The sequence below is a fragment of the Uloborus diversus genome, chromosome 4 (assembly GCF_026930045.1).
Source record: "Uloborus diversus isolate 005 chromosome 4, Udiv.v.3.1, whole genome shotgun sequence".
NCBI classification, from domain to species: domain Eukaryota; kingdom Metazoa; phylum Arthropoda; class Arachnida; order Araneae; family Uloboridae; genus Uloborus; species Uloborus diversus.
Window position 1 is genome coordinate 156,137,656 of NC_072734.1, and position 22,752 is coordinate 156,160,407.

The 22,752-nt window shown below is 33.7% G+C and overlaps 1 protein-coding gene across 1 annotated transcript in view; it reads right to left on the reverse strand.

Moving 5' to 3' along the window:
- Nucleotides 1-844: 844 nt before the first annotated feature.
- LOC129220937 (CDK5 and ABL1 enzyme substrate 2-like) overlaps nt 845-22,752 on the reverse strand; it is a 37,760-nt gene continuing 15,852 nt past the window's right edge. Inside the window, exons 6-12 of the mRNA XM_054855373.1 lie at nt 21,108-21,297; nt 17,591-17,721; nt 15,803-15,909; nt 13,524-13,560; nt 13,375-13,437; nt 13,173-13,277; nt 845-1,332 (exon numbers count right to left, since the gene is read on the reverse strand). Of these exons, the coding sequence (XP_054711348.1) occupies nt 1,192-1,332; nt 13,173-13,277; nt 13,375-13,437; nt 13,524-13,560; nt 15,803-15,909; nt 17,591-17,721; nt 21,108-21,297 (774 nt within the window). The 3' untranslated portion in view covers nt 845-1,191. The remainder of the gene's footprint in view (nt 1,333-13,172; nt 13,278-13,374; nt 13,438-13,523; nt 13,561-15,802; nt 15,910-17,590; nt 17,722-21,107; nt 21,298-22,752) is intronic.

Sequence of the window (22,752 nt, forward strand, 5' to 3'; positions counted from 1 at the left end):
GTTTTAAACTGTAAGTATGCTTTTAAAATTAATGTAACAAAGATTATATCCAACCAGGGCACCACACTAAGAGTGTAATAATGAAAAAAGCTCAAGGGCCATTTCACGAAAAAGTCAAATGCTTGTCCTGCACGTGATGGTTCATTATTTCATTAAAAAGTAATAATTTTAAAGGCTAATGATGAAATTCTTGCTTAAGATATCACACATATGTTTGTATAATTTGTTAAGCAGAAAAAAATTGTTTATTTATATTTTAAAGTATTATTTTTAATGACAAATATGAGGTGTCACGTGAGGGACAAAATGACTGTTTTCCGTGGAATGGCCCTCAAACAGGTAGCAATCGAATTTTTTTTATGTTTCACTATTTGCCCATGCCCATGTTCTCTGGCTATCGAGATTTAAAGTCTGCCAAATTTTTAAGAGAAACGCAAAATTCAAAGATTTGCCAAGAAAGTGAAGGTACCACTAGGTTTCACTGTCTGCATGCGACAGAACAGCGTTAAGATGTCTACCTTTTTTCACCAAAACTCCATGAATTTGGCAATTTTTCTTAATATTTTGCCTGATTTAAAGAACTCAATATTTCAATAATGGGGACATGACTGTAAATAATTTGTGTCCAGAAACCTCGTTTACTATGCTTTTTCGGTTGCTATTCTTACACTATTGTTTGGTTTCCTTATAAGAGTGATGCAAACATTTATGCTTTGCAACCAATATATACAGTAGGGATACACAAAAAAAAACTAGTGAGCAATGCTTTTTTTCAGTTTAAGCAAGAAGCTGCTGTGATTTCGACTATGCCTGACTAGAAAGTAAATGTAGATATCAAATTTAATTTGATGCTTACTGTTATATTTCTGGCTTAGTCCTAATGCACACCAGCTAGAAAAAAAGCACTGCTAATATATAAAACATCTGGAACACAAACTTCTTAACAGCAACTAAACAAAAACTTAACAAAGATGTATATGTGCTAAATGGGTACAACAGTTAATAGAAACGTTTGTAAAAGTTATGTGCATGTATAACAATATTCTATGAATGTATAAGTACTTTAACATTTATAACAATTATCAAGTAACAATTCAATAGTAGAAGCAAAAAGAGAAGTAACGATTCCATCAAATTTGATTTAAATGCCCACATTTCATCAAAAAAAAGATTTAGTTAACATTCAAAACCTTAAGATTCATAGACAAGTCTTTGGTAATGTGGGAGAATTTCAGCTGTATTTAAGAGCAAAGAGAATTCCAGAGCAACAAGAACACCAAATTCTAGACACAGCAGATCTTTGCGGTTGATTCGAAATATATTTTCAATTTTCTGTAAGAAAAGAGAACGGTTTCAAAGTCTCAAACAAAAAATGAATATAAAATCTGATTTCTCACTACATTGCCACTATGGTTGCGTTCGGCGAGCTCAACCGAGAGCAACCTGTTAGTTAATCACGTGACAGCTAATGATCACGTGCTCCAATCAACTGCTTAGAATGGTAACCGCTGTGGTAACCGGTTAATCATAGAACGCTTCGTTTAGTAACCAGTTACTTACCGGTCGACCGGTGAGTTTCGTCAAACGCAACCTATGTTACACCTCTAAGTAGATTGTTTTGCCCATTCATCAAATTCTCCTTTCTCATTTCAGTGTACCCCCCCCCCCCCCCACCCCAATAATTAAAACATTAATGTCCAAAATAACACACAAAAGAAAAAACATATTTGTCCATACAATTTCAGTTCATTATCAGAAGGTGAGCTTTGGAAAACATTATGGAGTAGAAACGCGAGAGTGGTAACAAGACATTGAATTCACGCAGTGTTGCCCGATGGTCAAATCCAGATTTCCCCAATTCCCTTCCAACTTTTCCCCAAAAAGCGATGTTTTCTATCAAAATTCCCCAAACTCAAAAATTATTTTTCCACTAATATTTTCATAAAATGAATCAACTTCTCTGATATTTCTGTCTTTTGAAAATATATTTTTCTCCCCAAACAGCCAAATTTTCTTATAAAATTCCCCAACTTTTTTTTCTTCCCATTTTCGCGTTTTTTTTTTTGTCTTTATCTTTTTTTATCTTTACTAATAATAAAGCTGAAAGTCTCTCTGTCCGGATCTCTCTCTCTCTGTCAGGATCTCTGTGATGCGCATAGCACTAAGACTGTTCGACCGATTTTTCTGAAATTTGGCAGAAAATTAGTTTGTAGCATGGGGTGCGCACCTTTGAGCGATTTTTCGAAAATTCGATTTCGTTCTTTTTCTATTCCAATTTTAAGAACATTTTCCTAAGCAAAATTATCATAAAATGGACAACTAAATTACCAAGTTATCATAACGTGGGCAAGCCAATTGGCGAGAAATTCCTCATGTATTATTTGTAAATATACAGGGGAACCAAAATACCTTTTAATTTTCTACTACGGGCAAAGCTGTGCAGATGCCACTAGTCATAAATACAAACGTCTGACCGATAGATAAGAAATAGCTAATTTTTTTTTCCTACTCGCATTTACTACTCTGCTTCTGTATGCATATTTAAACTATGATTTTTTGTACATATTTATAAAAGAACATTCTTCATCACACTTTTTTTTTTTGCCTGTTTCACGTATCAACTAGTTACTAACGCAGGACTATTAATACGAATTCCGTAGCATAATATTCCACATAATGGGAAATGCCAATTCCATAAAGTTGAGCAAAGCTAAACCAATGCTGTTTGATACAAACAATATAATTACCAGATGTCAAGACTCGAATTTAAATACAAATTCCCCCCCCCCAAGAGTTTTTTCCCCAAGTTTTCCCCAAGAAAAAAAATTTTCCCCAAAGAATTCCGATCATAAACCAATTCCCCAGAGAGCACCAGATTTCCCCAAAATGGGGAAATTTCCCCCAATCTGGCAACATTGATTCACGGCCAGTATTTATTAATTTTTTAGTAATATTTGCCACAGCTTTGTCCGCCGCAAAAAATAAAATATAAGCTACCTGCGAGCCTATTGTCACTGCAGTCATTACAGTTGTGTCATCAAGAGATTGCGGGTCAACTGGAATGAGAAACTGTTGGACCTCAGTTGGTTGCAGAAATTGTTGGCCTAGCGCCCCTTATATAATAATTAACGAATTCATCTCACCACTTATCCCACCATAATATCAGTCACTTGCCTAATCATTGAGAAATTTTCAACGATGTTTTTCTTTCTTCTAATGCGGACGCCTGATGACGTATCTCGCACGTGCAGTCGCCGATCTATGACATCACGACCTTCACGTAATCGGTGATGCATCGTAACAGATCGGCACGTGCCTGATGCTCATTGGCCAGGTGCTATGCTGGCGTGTATCAAGTGATTTGGCGTCCGCATGCAAATGAGTTAACTTACGATAAAAGGAAATGTTTCGAGTAGAAAGGAGACTTCTTCGGTGTTTTCTCTCTGGCAAGTTGACTTGAGCGTTCGTTTGCTTTTATGCAACGATGCGGGTTCTTTTTAATAGATATATAATGGATTGATATAGCTCAGCTCTAGTTCGCGTTGTTTCAAATGTTTTTAATTTTATTTAACTAACTTTACTAAATGACCAAATAAATTTGGTTTTTATTTTTAAGTTGTCTTCAACTATTTTTAATCATGCATTTCTAGTCATACATTTAATTAGGTTATTGCATTTGGAGATTATTAGTCTTGAGCATTCTCTTGCTCATTAAAAGGTTATGGGCAACCAGGACTCTGTTTTCGATGGCCTATATTTTCAGTAGGACTGGAGATGGAAATGATGTTTTTGACGTCTGTGATAATTTTCGATGGGGGGGCCGTATAGAAGATTTTTTTTTCGACAAGAGCATACTGATGATAAATATTAGATTATTAGTGCTCATTGATATTGTCTTCCGACTTTCTGTCGAAATAATGGCAAATCCCCAGATAACTATTGAGAAATTAAATGGCACAAATTATGTGTCATGGGCAGCAGATACGAAATTTGTCCTGATGGAGAAAAACGCCTGGGACATTGTAACTGGTAAGGAAACAGTGCCAGTAGTCTCTAAAGATTCAGGATTTACTGAGAGAGACGTTCGTGAGTTTTTGGCCAGAGAACGAGCGGCATTATCTTTAATATATTTGTTTGCAGACAACGAATTCAAAAGGATAATAGAGCATTGTGAGTCGCCAGAAAAATCATGGGAATGTCTAAAAGCACACTTTTATCCTGATAACAGGTGTGTGCATATGAGAACTTTTACTGAGTTAACAAACTGTCGAATTGAGCAAGGCGAATCCATTAATCTCTTCGCATCAAGAATTCGTCGAATTTATGACAGGATAAAGGGAATCGACAAGAATTTTTCTGAGTCATACTTAAATTTTCAAGTTTTGAGATATCTTCCATCGGAATATGACAGCATTTGCCAATCAATTTTGAGAAAGAAACCCGAGGATTTTTCTTTTGATGCGATAGTACAGGACTTAATTTCTGAAGAGAGCAGATTAAAGCTGAAGGACGAGGATAATATTAGCGCCAACTACGTTGCTCCAAAAGAAAAAAGATCGTGTTATAATTGCGGACGTACAGGCCACATCCGCAAAGATTGTAGTTTTCCAGAGAGGAACCGCGGAGGAAGTCCATCCACAAGCTCCAAGAAGTCAAGTTATGGCCAGAGGAGGTCAAGAGGAAGAAACAGGAACCAGTATACCAGAAGAGGCAGCTCCTCATCGCCGAAAAAGTGTGAGTACCCTTCCAAAACATTTTTTATTTCGGAAGCGAACTTTAACGAGATAGACTGTAATCCTTCATCATGGGCATTTGATTCGGCGGCCAGCCATCACTTTGCAAATAATAAGAACTTTTTCCATAAATATGAACCTGTAAATGATCGAAAGATGGCCGTAGCAGTCCAAAATCATGTTTTTCCAATTGAGGGGGTTGGAGAGATAAAGTTAAAGTTCGGTCCTAAGACCATTAATTTAGTAAATGTGATGTATTCGCCGCATTTGCGAAGAAATTTACTGTCTGGTCCCAGATTTGACCAAGCGGGAGCATGTTTTAAAGGGGGAAAAGGTTTGGTAACTGTATCAGATAATGGCGAAATAATTTTTAAAGCTAAACTATCTAATGGCATTTATTTTGTTAACCCAAAGGTAATTTCAGAAAATGTACATAAAAATGTTAATTATGAAGCTTGTAGTACTGAAAGCTTAGAATTATGGCACAAAAGATTTGCTCATGTAAATGTCGATAATATAAAGAAAACTGCTGAATATAAATGTACTAGGGGTCTACCAGTTTTTAAAAATGATAAAGTAAATTGTGAAGATTGTAAATTAGGAAAGTTCAGACGCGTATCTTTCAAACCAATGGACGAAATTCGATCAAAGAAACCTTTAGAATTAATTTATAGTGACATTTGGGGGCCATCGAGTATTGAAGGTAGAAGAGGTGAACGATACTTTCTTTCAGTTGTTGACGATTATTCCCGTAGAACGTCATTGTACCCATTGAAAAATAAAAATCAGGCAGCAGAAATTCTCATTAATCATATTAAAAGGGCAGAGAGATTTCTGGGAACAAAGCTGAAAGCAATAAGAACTGACAATGGAGGGGAATTTTCAAATACAATTTTAAGTAAATTTTGTTAAAATGAAGGAATAAAACATGAATTCACTAATAGTTATACCCCTGAGCAAAACGGGGCGGCTGAAGTATTTAACAGAACTGTGGCAGATGGTACTAGGGTAATTTTAGAAGAGAGTGGTATAGGTAAAAACTTTTGGCCTGAAGCCATGTTGTATTTCACGTACACCTGGAACCGCGTATGTCATAGAGATCAAAAACTAACTCCTTTTGAGCTATATGGGAGAAAATCACCCTCAATCAGACATTTGAAACCATTTGGATGCGTAGCCTACGTTGGTGTGCCGAAGCAACGTCGGCAAAAGCTTGATCTTAAAGCCCAAAAAGGGATTTTAATTGGGTATGCATTTCGGACAAAAGGGTATCGAATCTGGATTCCAGAAAATGATAAAATTATAGAGACCATAAATGTCAGATTTAATGAGGGAAAATTTTTCAAAGACGAATTTGAGTCTAAACGCAGTGGAGTCGTGATGGGCACCATAGAATGGTTAAATGTACCAAAATCAGATGAAGATGAAATTCCTGATGAGGAAATCTTAAAAATTCCCGAACTACCACCTGTTCATTCAGAAACAGAAGAATCAGATCGGGGGGAAACTGAATCATCAGATGATGAAAGTGATAAATGTTTAAAATTAACAAAATGGGAAAGAAAAGTCGTACCAAGACCCGATGGGTCTCGTAACGATATCTATTATTTTGAAAAGGGAAGCAACAAACGATTGAGATCAATTTATGATGTAAAGAAATATTTCAGAAAAAATAATATTGTTTATCAGCCAGATATATTTTGCTTTAAAGGTAAAAATACTACTGAAGGAGAGATTGATAACTCTGTAAACAGTAATGTAATTAATGAATTTTCTCAAGCATGACTAGGACATCAAATCATTATTCCTAACACTTACAAACAAGCCCTTAAATCGCGGGAAAAAGACAATTGGATAAGTTCAATGCGGGAAGAATTAAAAGTGATGCAAGATCGCAAAGTGTGGAATCTTGTCGAATTACCGCATGATTCTACTCCAATTGGTTCTCGCTGGGTTTTTACAGTCAAAAGAAATGAAAATGGGGAAATTTTGAGATACAAAAGTCGCCTAGTAGCTTTAGGAAGTTCTCAATTGAAATATGAGAGTTATGATCTTACGTACTCGCCAGTTGTAAATTTCAGCATTATAAGATTTTTCTTTTCTCTTTTGGTGGTAAAATTAAACTGGGTAAACATCCAATGTGATGTGAAAAATGCTTACCTTTATGCACCTATTTCAGAACCAATTTATATGAAACAACCACCTGGTTTTGTAGAAAAGGGGATGGAAAATTTATATTGTAAACTAAATAAAGCAATTTACGGACTCCACCAAAGTGGACGATTGTGGTTTTACGAAATAGAAGAAAAATTGATTTCAATAGGTTTTTGTAAATTTGAATGGTGTAACTGTGTCTATATTTATAAATCTTCTGTAATTTTACTTTTGTATGTAGATGACATTGTTTTATTTGGAAAGAGTCAAAATGATATACAAACTGTTTTAGATTTGTTACAAAAATACTTTGATCTAAAAATTTTAGGTAAAACTAAAAAATTACTAGGCGTGGAATTTGAGGAGGATTTGAATTGTGTTTCATTAAGTCAAATTGGCTATATTGAAGAAATTTATGAACGTTTTGAGAAATTCAATATCCCTATCTCCTCATTGCCGATAAGTAAAGGTATTATATACACTAAACTAGATTGTCCAAATAACGATCAAGAGGTACAAGATATGTCAAAAATACCGTACAGGAATTTGTTAGGTTGTCTTTCGTTTCTAGCAAACAGAACAAGACCAGACATTAGTTACGCTACAAACATTTTTAGCCAATTCCAAAATAACCCCGGTATAAAGCATTGGGATGGTTTATTAAAATTATTAGGCTATGTTTCTAAAACTAGAAATTACAAACTTAAATTACAATGCAATGAAATTCAAGTTGTAACATATTCTGATGCAGATTTCGCCTCTAACAGAGACGATAGAACTTCACTCGGAGGTCAGATTGTTTTCATTAACAAATCGCCGATTTCATGGCGAACATTTAAACAAAAGTGCATTAGTTTATCAACGATGGAATCAGAGTTTATTGCAATGACAGAGGCCGGCAAAGAACTTCTTTGGTTTGATAGAATCATTGATGAATGTGTTAATAAGGGGGTAATTAACAAGGAACACAAAATTAAATCTGTATTAAAAGTTGATAATCAAGCTACAATAGATTTTGTGAGATCACCGATCGAAAATTATAGGACAAAACATATTGATGTAAAGCTTTTTTATATACGCGATTTAATTTATAAAGATATATTTGATGTTGAATTTGTTAGAAGTAAAAATAACATGTCTGATGTATTTACTAAGCCTTTGTCTCGATCTGAACTAATAAAGTTCAATGAAAATGTTTTTGTAATGTAATTGCTTTTGTGATATTTTTAGTAATTTAATTTTTTTGAAAATGAAGTAATGTGGGAAAAGTAAACTATTTTTAACTATTGGGAACGGGTTAAAGTTATATGTATTTTTTTTGCGTTTTACAGTTTATATTTGTACTGTTCAAATGTGTTTATACCAAGTATTTGTATACTCGCCAAGGTTTTTCAATTTTTGCAGATTGAATGTGTTTATATGACATTGGACTGATTGACTTTTTACTGACTTGGAAAATGGAACAGTTTGAACGGACTGGAATCGGATTGAGTGAAATTTTGTTATAACAGAATTTGCTTGTTGTTGTATTTAACTAATCTACTAATCATGTTTATATTTATTCAAAATCTTTTTGTAAAACTAGAGCTGGTATTGAGATTTGTTAAGAAATGAATTATCTTTAAATGTATAAGAAAATAATGTTCATAAGATGGTGAGAGGGGGGGCATTGTTGGCCTAGCGCCCCTTATATAATAATTAACGAATTCATCTCACCACTTATCCCACCATAATATCAGTCACTTGCCTAATCATTGAGAAATTTTCAACGATGTTTTTCTTTCTTCTAATGCGGACGCCTGATGACGTATCTCGCACGTGCAGTCGCCGATCTATGACATCACGACCTTCACGTAATCGGTGATGCATCGTAACAGATCGGCACGTGCCTGATGCTCATTGGCCGGGTGCTATGCTGGCGTGTATCAAGTGATTTGGCGTCCGCATGCAAATGAGTTAACTTACGATAAAAGGAAATGTTTCGAGTAGAAAGGAGACTTCTTCGGTGTTTTCTCTCTGGCAAGTTGACTTGAGCATTCGTTTGCTTTTATGCAACGATGCGGGTTCTTTTTAATAGATATATAATGGATTGATATAGCTCAGCTCTAGTTCGCGTTGTTTCAAATGTTTTTAATTTTATTTAACTAACTTTACTAAATGACCAAATAAATTTGGTTTTTATTTTTAAGTTGTCTTCAACTATTTTTAATCATGCATTTCTAGTCATACATTTAATTAGGTTATTGCATTTGGAGATTATTAGTCTTGAGCATTCTCTTGCTCATTAGAAATGAGTGAGCAGACAAAGGGTTTAGAATGATCATAAATGATTGAATAACCCTAATTTGATTACATTCTACCCAGGGTTTTTCCGCTAAGGTGGCATTTTTCTCAAAATGCCAAAATAGTATAATAATAAAAAAATAAAATGAAGCATTTTCTCCCGCTGAAAAAAACAAACAAAAATAATAATAATAAACCAAGTATGATCCAAGGGAGAGGGAGCAAGCATGGCTATAGTCAGTGGTTGGAAGTAGCGCGCTACAAGTAGCGACGCTACTGTAGTAGCTACATTTTTGAGTAGTTTGTAGTGTAGCGCACTACTTTTTAAAAAAAGTAGTGTAGTGAGTAGTTAACTACAAAAAAAATAGTAGTTTGTACCGATTTCTGGAAACTACTTTTAAATAAACTGAAAAAAAAAAAAAAATCAAGGTTTAAACGAATTTGACTGACGCAAATTTTACACAAGTACATCAGCGGATGCAATGAGAAATAAGACTCATAAAAATACGAGCTGACCTCAGGCATTTCATTTTGACGCCATACGTTCTATCTGTTCGACGCCATTAGTTTGTTTGTCGTCGTAATTTTCATATTTCACCAATATTTATATTGAAAAAAAGGACTTATTTTCGCGAAAATGAAGATATCGGTGATTTCGCGAGTTGAAAAATTGATGAATTTTATATGAATAGATCGAAAATTGAAAAACAAAAATATTTTAGCGAGGTTTAAATTTTCGGCAGTATTCACCAATTAAAAAGAAGCTACTGAAACTGTTATAGAAATGGATGAAATTAAACTGTTCTGGAGGACTTACAATAAATGCGAGCATTACAGTGTATGAGAGTATGATAACGGACATTTTTCTTAGTGTCTTCTGATGAGCTAATTTATCAATGTTTTTTTGTTCAATCCTCTTACGGTATGTTTGTGTATTAGGGTGTCCCCCCCCCCCCCAAAAAAAAATCGAAAGTAAATTTTTCAAGTCGGACACTCTCTTATATTTTATCCTTCTGCGTCAAAAAAAAAAAAAAAAAATCATATCATTTGAACATATGCACCACAAAAATATTTATTCAAATTAAAAACCATTTAGATATCCCACATGGGGCCTAACAGTTATAATTTTCTTCAAAAAGTTTTTGATACATATTTTCAGATACGTAAGATTTTACGAAATTATGAAGCTGAAAAATATAAACAGTAAAGTAGAAAAGTAGGTAATTAGAGTTAAATAGAAATTTCTGTTTTTCTGCAATTTTTAAATCTCCCACATAGTACTCAAAGATATGGATTTTTTCCAGGTTGAGCTAAATTTTTCATTTAAAATCTATTATTTTTTTACTATTCATTTGTAATTGTTATCTGTAAATGTGTTCGCCAGTAATTTTTTAACTTGATATTCTATTTAAATTTATATGTAACTTTTTGAAAGATAACTGAAAAAAAAAATCAATTTTTTAAATAAAATTATAAATTTTAGGTCAAGTGTGGCATATCTAAATGTTTTTTAATTTGAATAAATGTTCTTGTGGTAAATGTGGGGTGTTGGGTACAGGGACAACGTTTTATCTACAGAAATTTCGAGTTTCTAAAAAAAGTTTTTTTTTTTGGATTTGGCCTAGCGTACAAGTACTGTTTTACACTTTCAGGTGCAAGTCGGCACGGGTTGCCGTTGATATTTTGCCCAAGACTTTTTATTTTACATTAAAAAAAAAAAAAGCTGTATATATTTCTTTCAAAGTGTCATGGATGAAATTTGAGTTTAATTTTCAACTGGAGATGAAGCACACTGAAGTATTTAAAAAGATATGAAAACATGTGACATTTTAGCATTTTGCTATAACTTTCCTCCAATTTTAGATGAAAAACTTTTGAACCCAGCTTAAATCCTGATTCTGCCTTTCCAAAAATTCCAAAATAAACTCTACCAACTGGGTTGTACTCTTGAGCAAGGCTTGATATGGACACAGGCCCAGGGCACCAAAGTTTGGAGCACACCAAATTTGTATCCAAAGTTTTTAAAAAATGGAGTAATTTCATATCACACTCTAACAAAATGCAAACATTAAATCCAAATAATTACTATGAAAAAATAACAAAATGAAAAATCGAGATTATACAAATTAAAGTGTAGTTATACTTTCTTAGAACACAAAAATATAAAAAATATATCAATATTCAAAAAGATATATGCAATCCATATTATTATTATTTTTTTAAACAAGAAATATACACAAAACTTTTGAACTCATTAAAAAAATCAGCCAATGATTTTGTTGCACAAGACACCAAAATTAAGTTATTCAAACCATTATTCAAGCGTTAATTTTGAATAAGATGTGATTTTTGTAAATAATTCAATGAATTTGCTTTTCTGAAAGAAATTGGAATGTTTTTTTTTTGTAAATTGATATTAAAATTTTTTTTTCTTTTAATTTTAGAGAAATATGTATTGGTACATACATCTGTACCCTTGTACAAATATACACACCCAATAACTGAAAATGTATTGAAATTTTTACTTAAATATTTCTACTAACGAATAAGTAAGTTGAAATATTGATATAATGAATCTGTCCTGTCTATAAATAATAGTTTTAGTGAGAAAAGCACCAAATAATACCTAGGTGCACAAGGAAATTAAATTATCTTACAGCTCGTATTGTCAAAGTGCGGTACTGAGAATATAAAATTTTTAAACAAAAAAAGTATTAGAATATAAATGTTGTACATTTCTAAATATATTATTTTGTTCCTGAAATATTAAAAAATTTTCGGAGTGGAAGTAAACTCCCGCTGGGAAAATAACCTTTTGCACCTTTAATATAATAATTTTAATTTCGGATGATAAATTTAGTTAAGTATTAGTTAATCAATTGATTCACAAATAAAAATTAAAAACCATGGAAAAAAAAACCTGGACATAATGACTATTTTTGTCAAATTTACCAATTTAACCCTCAACATCTCTAAAATAAATGAATATGTTTAGTGAACTTTTTTAGTTTAACAAAAATACATATCTTGCCTTTTTAAAAATGCCAAACTGCATCCCTTGTGAAAAGTTGAAAATTTAGGATGCAAAATAACCCTTTTCTGGGGAATTGCCCATAAGTGTTTGTTTATATTCAATCACTAGTGGTACCCGCACGGTTTCGCCCGTAGTTGAAAATTAAAAAGTCATTCGATTTTGCATGTATATTTACAAATAATGGATGACGAATTTCTCGCCGTTGGCTATGTTCATTCGCTCTCCCATTCCACGTCATGATAATTTCGTAATTTACCCGTCCATCTTATGATAATTTTGCTCTGGAAAATGTTCTTAAAATTGGAATAGAAAAAGAACAAAATTGTATTTTCGAAAAATCGCTTCGAGGTGCACATCCCCATGCTACAAACTAACTTTGCCAAATTTCATGAAAGTTGGTCGAACGGTCTAGGCGCTATGCACGTCACAGAGATCCAGACATCCTCCAGACAGAGAAACTTTGAGCTTTATTATTAGTAAAAATTTGACAAATTGAAAATTTCCCCCTCCCATACATTTATGTTCGGGGTGTATCTTGGGTCACAAAAAAAACTTACTTTTAAAATTATTTGGTCTGGGTTTATGCTGGATATAGCGTCTTTTCAGTAAAATACAATAAACGGACCATTACTATGCTGCTGTGGGCAGGCAAACAGCAGTATCTACAAAACTTAATGTTTTAAATATTTCAAGAAAAAAGTTTTTGATGTCCTATAAACACTAGTAAAATTTTGGAATTGGACATTCTTTTCATGCTTCATTTTAAATAAAAAGCAAAACATCAAGTTTGTACAAAAAATCTGAAGTAAAATATATGACAGAAATGCAATATAAAAAGAAAAACGAAAAATTTGCAGACTGCTGTTTACCAGAACAGGGCATTATAAAACCCATTTCAGGCCCAGGGCAGTATAATGATCATTATGAAGCCATTTCAAACTAGTCATATAGAATTGAAATATAAAAACCTCAAGCAAAATCCTCAGTTCTGCACCTCTAACATCATTGAGCTTTGCAGAAAGCAAAAGGCAGGCACCAGCACAATACTTTCTATTCTGCTTGTTGACTAAATTCTGAAAAATAAGAACAAGGGGAAAAAAGAACAGTTAATTTTCTATTGTGACATTGATACTAATAGCAAATCCATAAGTACTGATAGTTTTAGCAAACCTTTAAGATAAGTTTCTCAAAGTAGACAAAAGCTTGAGCAATGATAGAAAAGTCCATATTGCACTAAAAGAGAGAAAGTAATGTAATGTGAAATGAACAGCAAAAATTTAAAATATATATATATAATGTTTACTTCAACATTGAATTACCTCAAGACGACCTATTTTGGAAATTTCTCGTTTCAAGCTAGAAAAAAAAAAGTTATTATTAACACTCATAGAATACCCAATTAATTACTAAAAACAACAATTTAGATAGTGAGAAGCAAAGGGGTGTAAGTGGCAAAATTAAAAATTTGGAGATAACCAGTACACATGGCAGGTGAACCTTTCCTCTGTCTTGGGGGCAAGAGATGGTACTAGTAGCCCTGGTAGATGCTGCTGCACAGCATGATTTAAAAAAAAAAAATTCAATGAAAGTCTACCTAGGACGTAATCTTTATATGCGTTTTACTCAAAACTTGAAAATGTCCACTTTCATCTTTTGCTTTTCACTGCCTAATTGTATCCTTTCAGTTAAAAGCTGGGAAAATCTACTAGGGGTTTCAAAGATTTGAAACAATCAATTTGCTGCAAAATTTTCACTTGATTGAAAATATTCTATTTTACAATAATGTTATTACCTTTACATTTCTTCTGTCATCCAGTGATTTTATGTATCATAGTGGTGTGCAGGCAAATTTTCTTCAAGAATCTTAGGGCAGAAAACAAACATTCTGTTCTACAGGCAGAAAGGGGTTTAGTGAAAGAAATGGTTACCAATTTCTGCACTCTAGAATAGATGGCACATTTATTTCAGGTCCTACACGCAAAAAAGAGTGCTGCATCTGGTAGATTGGAGGATAGAATTCTTTAACTTACAAATATGAACTGATTTATCTGCATCAAAATTACTTTTTCAGAACAGACGTCTTTAGTTTCAGATAGAAAAAATGTTCCAACTTTCTTTGGAATGACTTATTGCATACCTATGTAGACTGTTGAAACTCTGCTATCAAAATAAGGCAAGCAAAAAGGCCGATGAGCAAAAGGTGTCAAGATGAGCAGCTTGCAAAGATTGAAATAAATATTGCAGGTCGATTGGAGAAACTGAGAGAAAACTTATGAAGTTCACAAGATCTTCTCTCCCCAAGGAATCATTTTGCAAATTGCTTTTTGGTTTGCAAGCTTTCAAGAATATGCCAAACTAGGAACATGTATTCACTATAGTTTTGCGTGCAATCCTAAAAAAGTGCCTGACATATTTTTGATGCCTGCCATTAGCAGCAATGCCTCAGCTACTGATTTTAGGTACAGTCATCTCTGAAAACAAAACTTCATACCCTTCTCTCGGTGTAATGAAGTAATGTCTTTTCAATCATTTATGAAATTAAAAAGAAAAATTATAATTTCCCCCCTTTATTTAATTTCTTCCTTCCTTCTGTTTACTTGCAGGGAAGAAAAGGGGGGGGGGTAACTGTTTCTGCCACAACAGTTTTGGCGATGATCGACCACCACAGCACTTCCAAAGAGTTGGAGCACTTTATAAGATGCTAACTTTTAATAATAAATTTGGATATTTATAAACTATTGTTATAATTAATTTAGATAAGTTTGCATATATATATGTATTGTGTGAGTGCAAAAGTTTGTGCGGAGTTTGTGAAAGAAAGTCATATACAGTGATTAGGCAAGCAAAACTCTTTATTGAATCAATGATATATTCTCCAACCTTGTCTATAATCTACTTCCAACGTTCTGGCAGCATACGAATGCCCCGATCATAAAAACTGCGTGGTTTAGATTCGAAGAATGAAGACACGACGTTTTATAAGGCATTCAAAGAGTCAAGTTTTTTTCCATTTAAATGATTTTGCCGCTTGATAAACACCGAAAAGCGGTAGATCGGTCTACGTTAAATGCTGTAGCAACTTCCTCTGTTGAAATTTGCGGAGTATTCTGAACTAAAGAATGCAAAACATCGTCATCAATGTCGAAAGTCGACCTGAGCATGGCTCGTCTTCCAACTTAAAATCTCCGTAACGAAATTTTGCAAACCATTTTTCCACAGTTTGTTTAACTGGTGCTTTATCTTGATAAACGTCTTGAATGTTTTTTATGGCTGCTGCAACGTTTATTCCCTTCCAAAACTCTTAAAGCATAACATGCCGTAAATTACTTTATCAACGCTCATTTTAAAAGTAATCTTTCTCGAAGCAGTTTGCATCTGCATAAATTATTTTGATTGGAATGAAAGCTGCACACGTCACCTTTTCAACGATCTGGCTAACGTAGATAGTGGTATTAATGACAACACGTTATGTTTGTTCTAACACCATCTATTGCAACTCCGCACGAACTTTTGCACTCACCCAAAACTAATTGTATGTATGCGTGTGTATGATAAAGAAGCATATAATTTTAAGAATTAAAGAATACGCCATACATACCTTCTCAGTTTGCTGAGAGTCAGTTGAATATGAGGAAATCTGTCACGAAATTTGTCATTTAAATCTTTTTTCAGATCAGATGGTTTGACATAATCTATCACAGATGTCTAAAAGAGAAAGGGTTCTTTTTATTGATAACTTAAGAAAAACATAATAAAGAATATTCAACACAGAATTTCCCAAAGATATGAGTACTTTTCATAAGCATGGGTTCTATGTGATTAGGTAGGTATGGCTTCTACATTTACAACTATGCAATATTTTTTGTATTAAGTAACTCTTATCACAATTCATAGCAACAGATACATATCAAGAGCAAATCATAGTAAAGTGATCAAGCTGGGTTTGCTCTAGGGAGTAGGATTGCACGATTCTCGCTTATTTTCCTAAAATCGCATTCAACAAAAATGCCATTGCGGGCTGTTCCCTGCCGCTGATCACCAGACATACATAAAAAAGATTGCAAAATTTCTCATCTTGGATTTTTCTACTTTTCATATATTCCTTTTAAAAGGACAGCCAATGAGTAAATGGAATGGCTTACAATATATTTCAACTGTCACCTTATTATCAATGAGCAGAAGAAAATATGAATTTAGCCACAAAGAAACAGGGATAAAAGGTTGAGAATAGAGTTGTTCTTTAGGTTTACTGAATGTTGAAACACATTTTGGAAATTTGAGTTCATCTTGTGTTCTCAGTTGTACAAAACAAAATGCACTTTTGAACCCATTTTGCATGGAAGCTGCACAAAAATGCTTTCATCGGCAAAACCACTATTTTCTGCTTACTTTTTTCTATTGGAGGCATTGATGCATTTTTTATAAAAATTGTGAGCACTTCATTAGAACACCAGAAAGTAAAGGCGACAGGAAAAAACGTCCCCTGGGAAAAATTGTCCCTTAGGAAAAAACGTCCCTGAGAGATGAGAAAGCGTCTCGAGCAAACAAAATTGAGATGCAAAGTGTTTTACCATTTCCATTGACGAATTGAATCTTGTGCTGTATTTGTATGAACACTTTGTTTAAAGACATTTACTAGCATCAATGCGCCTGAAATATAGTTACGTGAAAAAACATTGCATTAAATAAGTGAAAACGTATCATTCGTTTCTTTTTTTCATAGGCAGAAGACGACATCACGAGCAAATAGTACAAATATTAAAACGTCGCATTTAAAAAACTGGTAGCTACTAATGTTTAGGACTCAAACTTGACTATATATATATACTTAGAATACCTAGTTATTGAATGTTACTGGTGACTACTTGACAGAATATTAAAATTAGTATTGATTGTTATGAAAACAAAATAAAGCCGCTAAAACATTGGTGGAATAAATTCTGTCTTGGTCATGTGATAAAAAGTAAGAATTCACGTAACTCCGAGTTCGTGTAATTCGGATTAGTATTCTTCCAAAAATGCGTGATGTCACAATTCCGGTTACTCCCTCCCTTCTCTGTGTAACAAACTCATTATTTCCCTAATCCCCTCAAAGCATGACATCAATTGTAGACGATTTCTCACCTGCTCATTACTACTCAAATTACTCTGTTTGGAATTCGCACTAATGAAAATATATATTTTGTGCCAGAAATTTTCATTTTGGAAACTATAAAAGTTGCCATGAACAAAAATTCAGTTAAATGCACGTAGCACACATCCGCTAACAACTTTCTTACTCAGCCAGATAATCGCAAGCTAAACACTAGGGAGGTAAATAACTAGGACTGTAAATAAAATATACCGAAATGGGGGGAGGGGATGCAGATTATTATTAGTTACTTACAACATATGATGAAAAAACTAGCAATGTGCTGTGCTTGCCAGCAATTAACTCTGGATCATCTAGTAAATATGGATGGTACTGCAAATGGGAGTACCATTGATGTCCATGAAGTATTTTGTCCCGTTCTAAATCTAGGAAAGAAAAAAAGTCACTCAGTATCGTGCTGGAAACATCTTTGTAAGACACTTTAAACTTTCAAAATATGACATTTATTAGTGTAGAGTAAATATGGATATCAAACTTAAAGAAGATCCAACGGAATAGTTTATTTATACACTGGCAAAAGATTAAACATCAAAACCAAGAAGGAGTTGTGGCAGAGATAAATAACCCTGGCAATTCTGTTTGCTTACCTGAAAGATGATATTTATTCAAATTTTGCACCTCACAAATAAAAGTGACATATTGAAAAAATTCGGAGATATTGAAAAATGTTCCGCAGATTTGAGTCAAGAATGCGATCTACAATATGAAGAAGAAATTAATTGATTTTAAAGGAAGCAGTGATAGGAGATGTAATTCAAAACTGTGAGTCTGAATGGAAAATAGACTACTGCCCAGGGGATCATACATTTATTGTATGGAAAAAAACTGATGATATTGTTTGATCATGTAAACCTTTTGCATACTTTGACATCACTAAAGTTTGCATTAAACAGTTAATAATTTTATCATTCATGCGGCACCACCCCAAGGCTATAAAGAGCATTAGACAATTATTCTTACGTTTTGTAATCAAAATATAATGATTATTTTTTCTAACAGCTGCAAACATGATCAAAGTTTAGTTTTATTTGCAATAATTCCAAAGATTATTTAGAAAAACCAATTAGTTCCAAGTAACTTGGAAATGGATTTTTTCCCAAGTAGTTTTCCGGGATCCCAGAATTCTGTACACATCCTACTTTTATTGTACTACAATTAAATTGAAAAACAGAATGATACGTTTGGCACTTTTGAGAAAGTTAATGTGATGATTGCACATTACATGTAAGTAAGTTGCTGTACAGGATGAAAAAACTGTCAGTTTTTACATAATAATAGAAGAAAAATTCAACTTATGTCTCTCTCAATTTAAGGATTCAGACCACATTAAAAAAATAAATAAATAAATAAATAAAAAGCTAATGTGGGTTTAAAATATAGAATAGGTGCTAGTTTGTGGGATCAATTTCATAAATCTATTACATAGGACATATGACATAGGTAGTTTTGTTCAGGGGTTGAGTGTAGGGGAGCATATTGGAGATAGTGATCATAACAGCATTAGGTTCCGGGTTAAATTTGAAGTGTGCAAAGATGATAATTTTAGGTTTGTGCCCAATTTCAGAAACACCGATTTTGTTGCACTTAGGCAGAGCTTGAAAGAGGTTTTTTCGTCAGGGTTGGAAAATAGCGACGTAGATCAGCAGTGGACGGAATTTAAGGATAAACTTGTCAAAACCGTTGGGGATTATGTTCCATTTAGGAGAAAAGGTGTTAGTATCAAAATTTGGCCCATGTGGTTCTCCAGGGAGACTAAAGAAGCTCTTAATTATAAGCAAACCACTTTTCGTAAGTTTAAAGAAACTGGTCAGAGTGCGGAGAGGCTCCAGTATGGTAAGGCAAGGCGAAATTTTAAGTATTTGGTACGGATTCAGAAAAGGGAATTGGAGTAAAGACTGGCAGATGACATTGATGGGAACCCTAAAAGGCTTTTTGCTTACGCTAATTCTGGGAAAGCTCGAAACAGTCAAATTGGGCCTTTGGTTGATGAGTATGGAAATTTAATCCAAAACGATAGGGATATTGCAAATGTTCTGAATAACTTTTTTTCCAGTGTGTTTAACGATAACTGTATCTCAACAGTTGACACTAACAAGACACAAGCTATTATACAGCTTGAGGATTTTGTATTTTCCAGGGAGGAGGTTATATTTCATTTGAAAAAGATTAAAGCAACTAAAGCTCCGGGACCAGATAATATTTATCCAAAAATTTTAGTTGAATGTGCAGAGGAATTAGTGGATGTTATTTTGAATATTTTCAATGCTTCTTATAACTCGGGGACGGTGCCAGAGGACTGGAAGCTGGCTAACATAACGCCCCTCTTCAAGAAGGGGTCTAAAGGTATTGCTGGGAATTATAGACCTGTAAGTTTGACTTCGGTGATTTGTAAGACTTTCGAAACTTTGATCAAAATTAAGATCATGATGTTCTTACAGACTAATAGTCTGTTGACTAGTTTGCAGTATGGTTTCAGGAAAGGTAAATCCTGTACTACTAATTTATTGCATTTCTACGACAAGGTTACCTCAGCTTTAGATAACAAAAAATGTGTGGATGTTGTTTATATTGACTTTCAAAAAGCTTTTGACAAGGTACCGCATGTTGCTCTTCTCAGCAAGTTAGCTGACATTGGAATAGGAGGAAAAACTTTACTTTGGGTTAGAAATTGGCTTACTGGTAGGAAGCAAAGAGTAGTTGTGACAGGAAATCATTCTAATTGGAGTGATGTTTTAAGTGGGGTTCCTCAGGGATCAGTTTTAGGGCCTCTTTTGTTTATTATATTTATGAATGACATCAATGAAAATATTTCTGGAAGCATGAATTGTTTTGCTGACGATGTAAAAGTTATGGGGATTGTCGAAAATGAAGAACAAGTAAAACAGCTGCAAGAGGATTTAGATCATATCACTAAGTGGGCAGATAAATGGGGTATGGCAGTTAATGTAGGGAAATGTCAAGTGCTACACTTAGGTCATGGAAATAAGCGTATGAGATATCATTTACAGGGTTCAGTCATAAATCAGGCAGAAAATGTTATGGATCTGGGTGTCTTTATAAATCAGGACTTCAAGTTTAGTCAACAGTGCAGTATTGCTAGTAACAAAGCCAACAAAATGCTTGGGTTCATCAAGAGATCTATTTCAAACAAATCTAAGAAAGTTCTTCTGCCTTTATATAGGAGTTTAGTAAGACCTCATTTGGAGTATGCTGTTCAGTTTTGGTCGCCTTATCTGAAGAAAGATATTTTCGTATTGGAAAGGGTTCAAAGAAGGGTAACTAAATTAGTAAAGGGACTCTCAGATTTAGATTATGATACCAGACTTAATAGGCTTAACATGTATAGCCTGGAGCAAAGGAGAGTCAGAGGGGACATGATTCAGTTATTTAAATTTATCAAAATGAAAGATGTAAATGGATTAAATTTTTGCGGGGAAAGCAGGACAAGGGGTCATTGTTTTAAGCTATTTAAATCTCAGGCTAACTTGGAAATCAGGAAAAACTACTACTTTAGCAGGGTCGTGGGCACTTGGAACAGCTTACCGGAAGAGGCGGTAATGAGCAAGGGAGTGGATAGCTTTAAGAGGGCCATTGATCTTCATTGGGGACTAATTAATTGACTAGGACCAGCCTAGCTGGGCCCAGAGCCTGTTGCTGGTCGTCACATTTGTATTTGTATTTGTATTTGATTGAAACAAGATAGCTTCATAAAAAAAAAAAATCAGGATTGTACAGAAAAAAGGAAAATTACATTTTTCTAAATGTTTTGGAGGTGTGGAACCCAACTTCATCTGGAATCGAGATACATGGTCCGTAGAGCTAGCATTTGAATACATTGGAGGCGAAAACCTAAAATTATTTTCTGGCTCACTCCAGGAATCAAAACTTATAACTTTTTTCACAACATTTGTAGGCATGAGTAGTTCACCATATGATATATCCTGAAAGTTAAAAATATAAAATCAAGGCAAGAATAATAACTAAATACGACATAATCAACAGACAGCATTAAACAAAGATTCTTCCTTTTATTTATCTACTAGTGGTACTCGCACGGCTTCGCCCTCAGTAGAAAATTAAAAAGTCATTTGGTTCACCTGTATATTTACAAATAATGGATGATGAATTTCTCCCCAATATGCTATGTTAATTTTCTCATCCATGTTATGGTAATTTGCTCGTTCAACAAACAATAACAGAATCAAATTTTTTAATCATCATTAATCATTTTTTGATAATCATTAAAAAAATTGTGAAAAGACACACGGATAATCCGACCGCCGATAATGGGGAGTTTACTGTATTACAGTAAAAGACCGTTATAACGCACACCTTAAGACCAGAGCTTTTGCATTATACAGGTTTTTGCGTTATATAGATCATTTCATAAATTTTGAAACTAATATTTAGAATATATCTATATTCTAGCACATAAGAATAAATTTTATCTGCAATGAATTTTAAAGCACTAATATTACAATTAGTCATTCAAAAACAAATATGTTTCACAATCAAAAGAAAGTGAACTATTCTGCACTTCTGGTAGTTTCATGGTTTGCATAACAGCTGCATTTTCAAGAGCCATCTGGTATTTTCTGTGTGCTGTGAGTACTAATTTTCATTTAAAAACTTTGAATTAAGATGGAAAGATTGAAAACTGTTTCAAAATTTAATTTGCCTAACAATTTGTATGTTTGCAAAGCAAAGCAGAAGGATTTTTTAAACTTTGAAACCTATAGTTTACTTCTGAAAAGCTGTGCGGTTTATAGAGAATTGCATTATATAGGTTGGAGTTATAAAGGTATTCTACTGTACTTATTTGCAGTAGTAATTATTACAATTTGCTAAAATCATTAATTATTGTTATGGTAATTTACCCATCCATGTTATGGTAATTCGCTCAGTAAAATGGGCTAAATATGGATTAGAAAAAGAACAAAATTGAATTTTCGAAAAATCGCTTCAAGGTGCTCCCTCCATACTACGCACTAATTTTGTGTCGAATTTCATGAAAATCAGCCCAACGGTCTAGCTGCTATGGACGTAACAGATATCCAGACATAACAGACTTTCAGCTTTATTATTGGTAAAGAAAACCTCTTTTATCAAGCCAATACAGTCCACTAATTAAAAACTATATTGCAAAACAATCACATTTTCTAGAAAAACAAAAGCTACCACTGTCTGTCCATTACAAGAAAAGCCCCCACCGAAATGTCTCCGCCTGTCTATTGCTATAGTAATGAGGTATGTCTCGTTTTCCAAGCTTAATGTTGGAAAAACCCATACAACTGCACAAAGGCAGGAAGACGAATAGCGAAATGGCATCAAACAACCCTCCAGCTAACCCTAGCAGAAAATGAATTAACTCCGTTTCTATGACAATAGACAGGCTC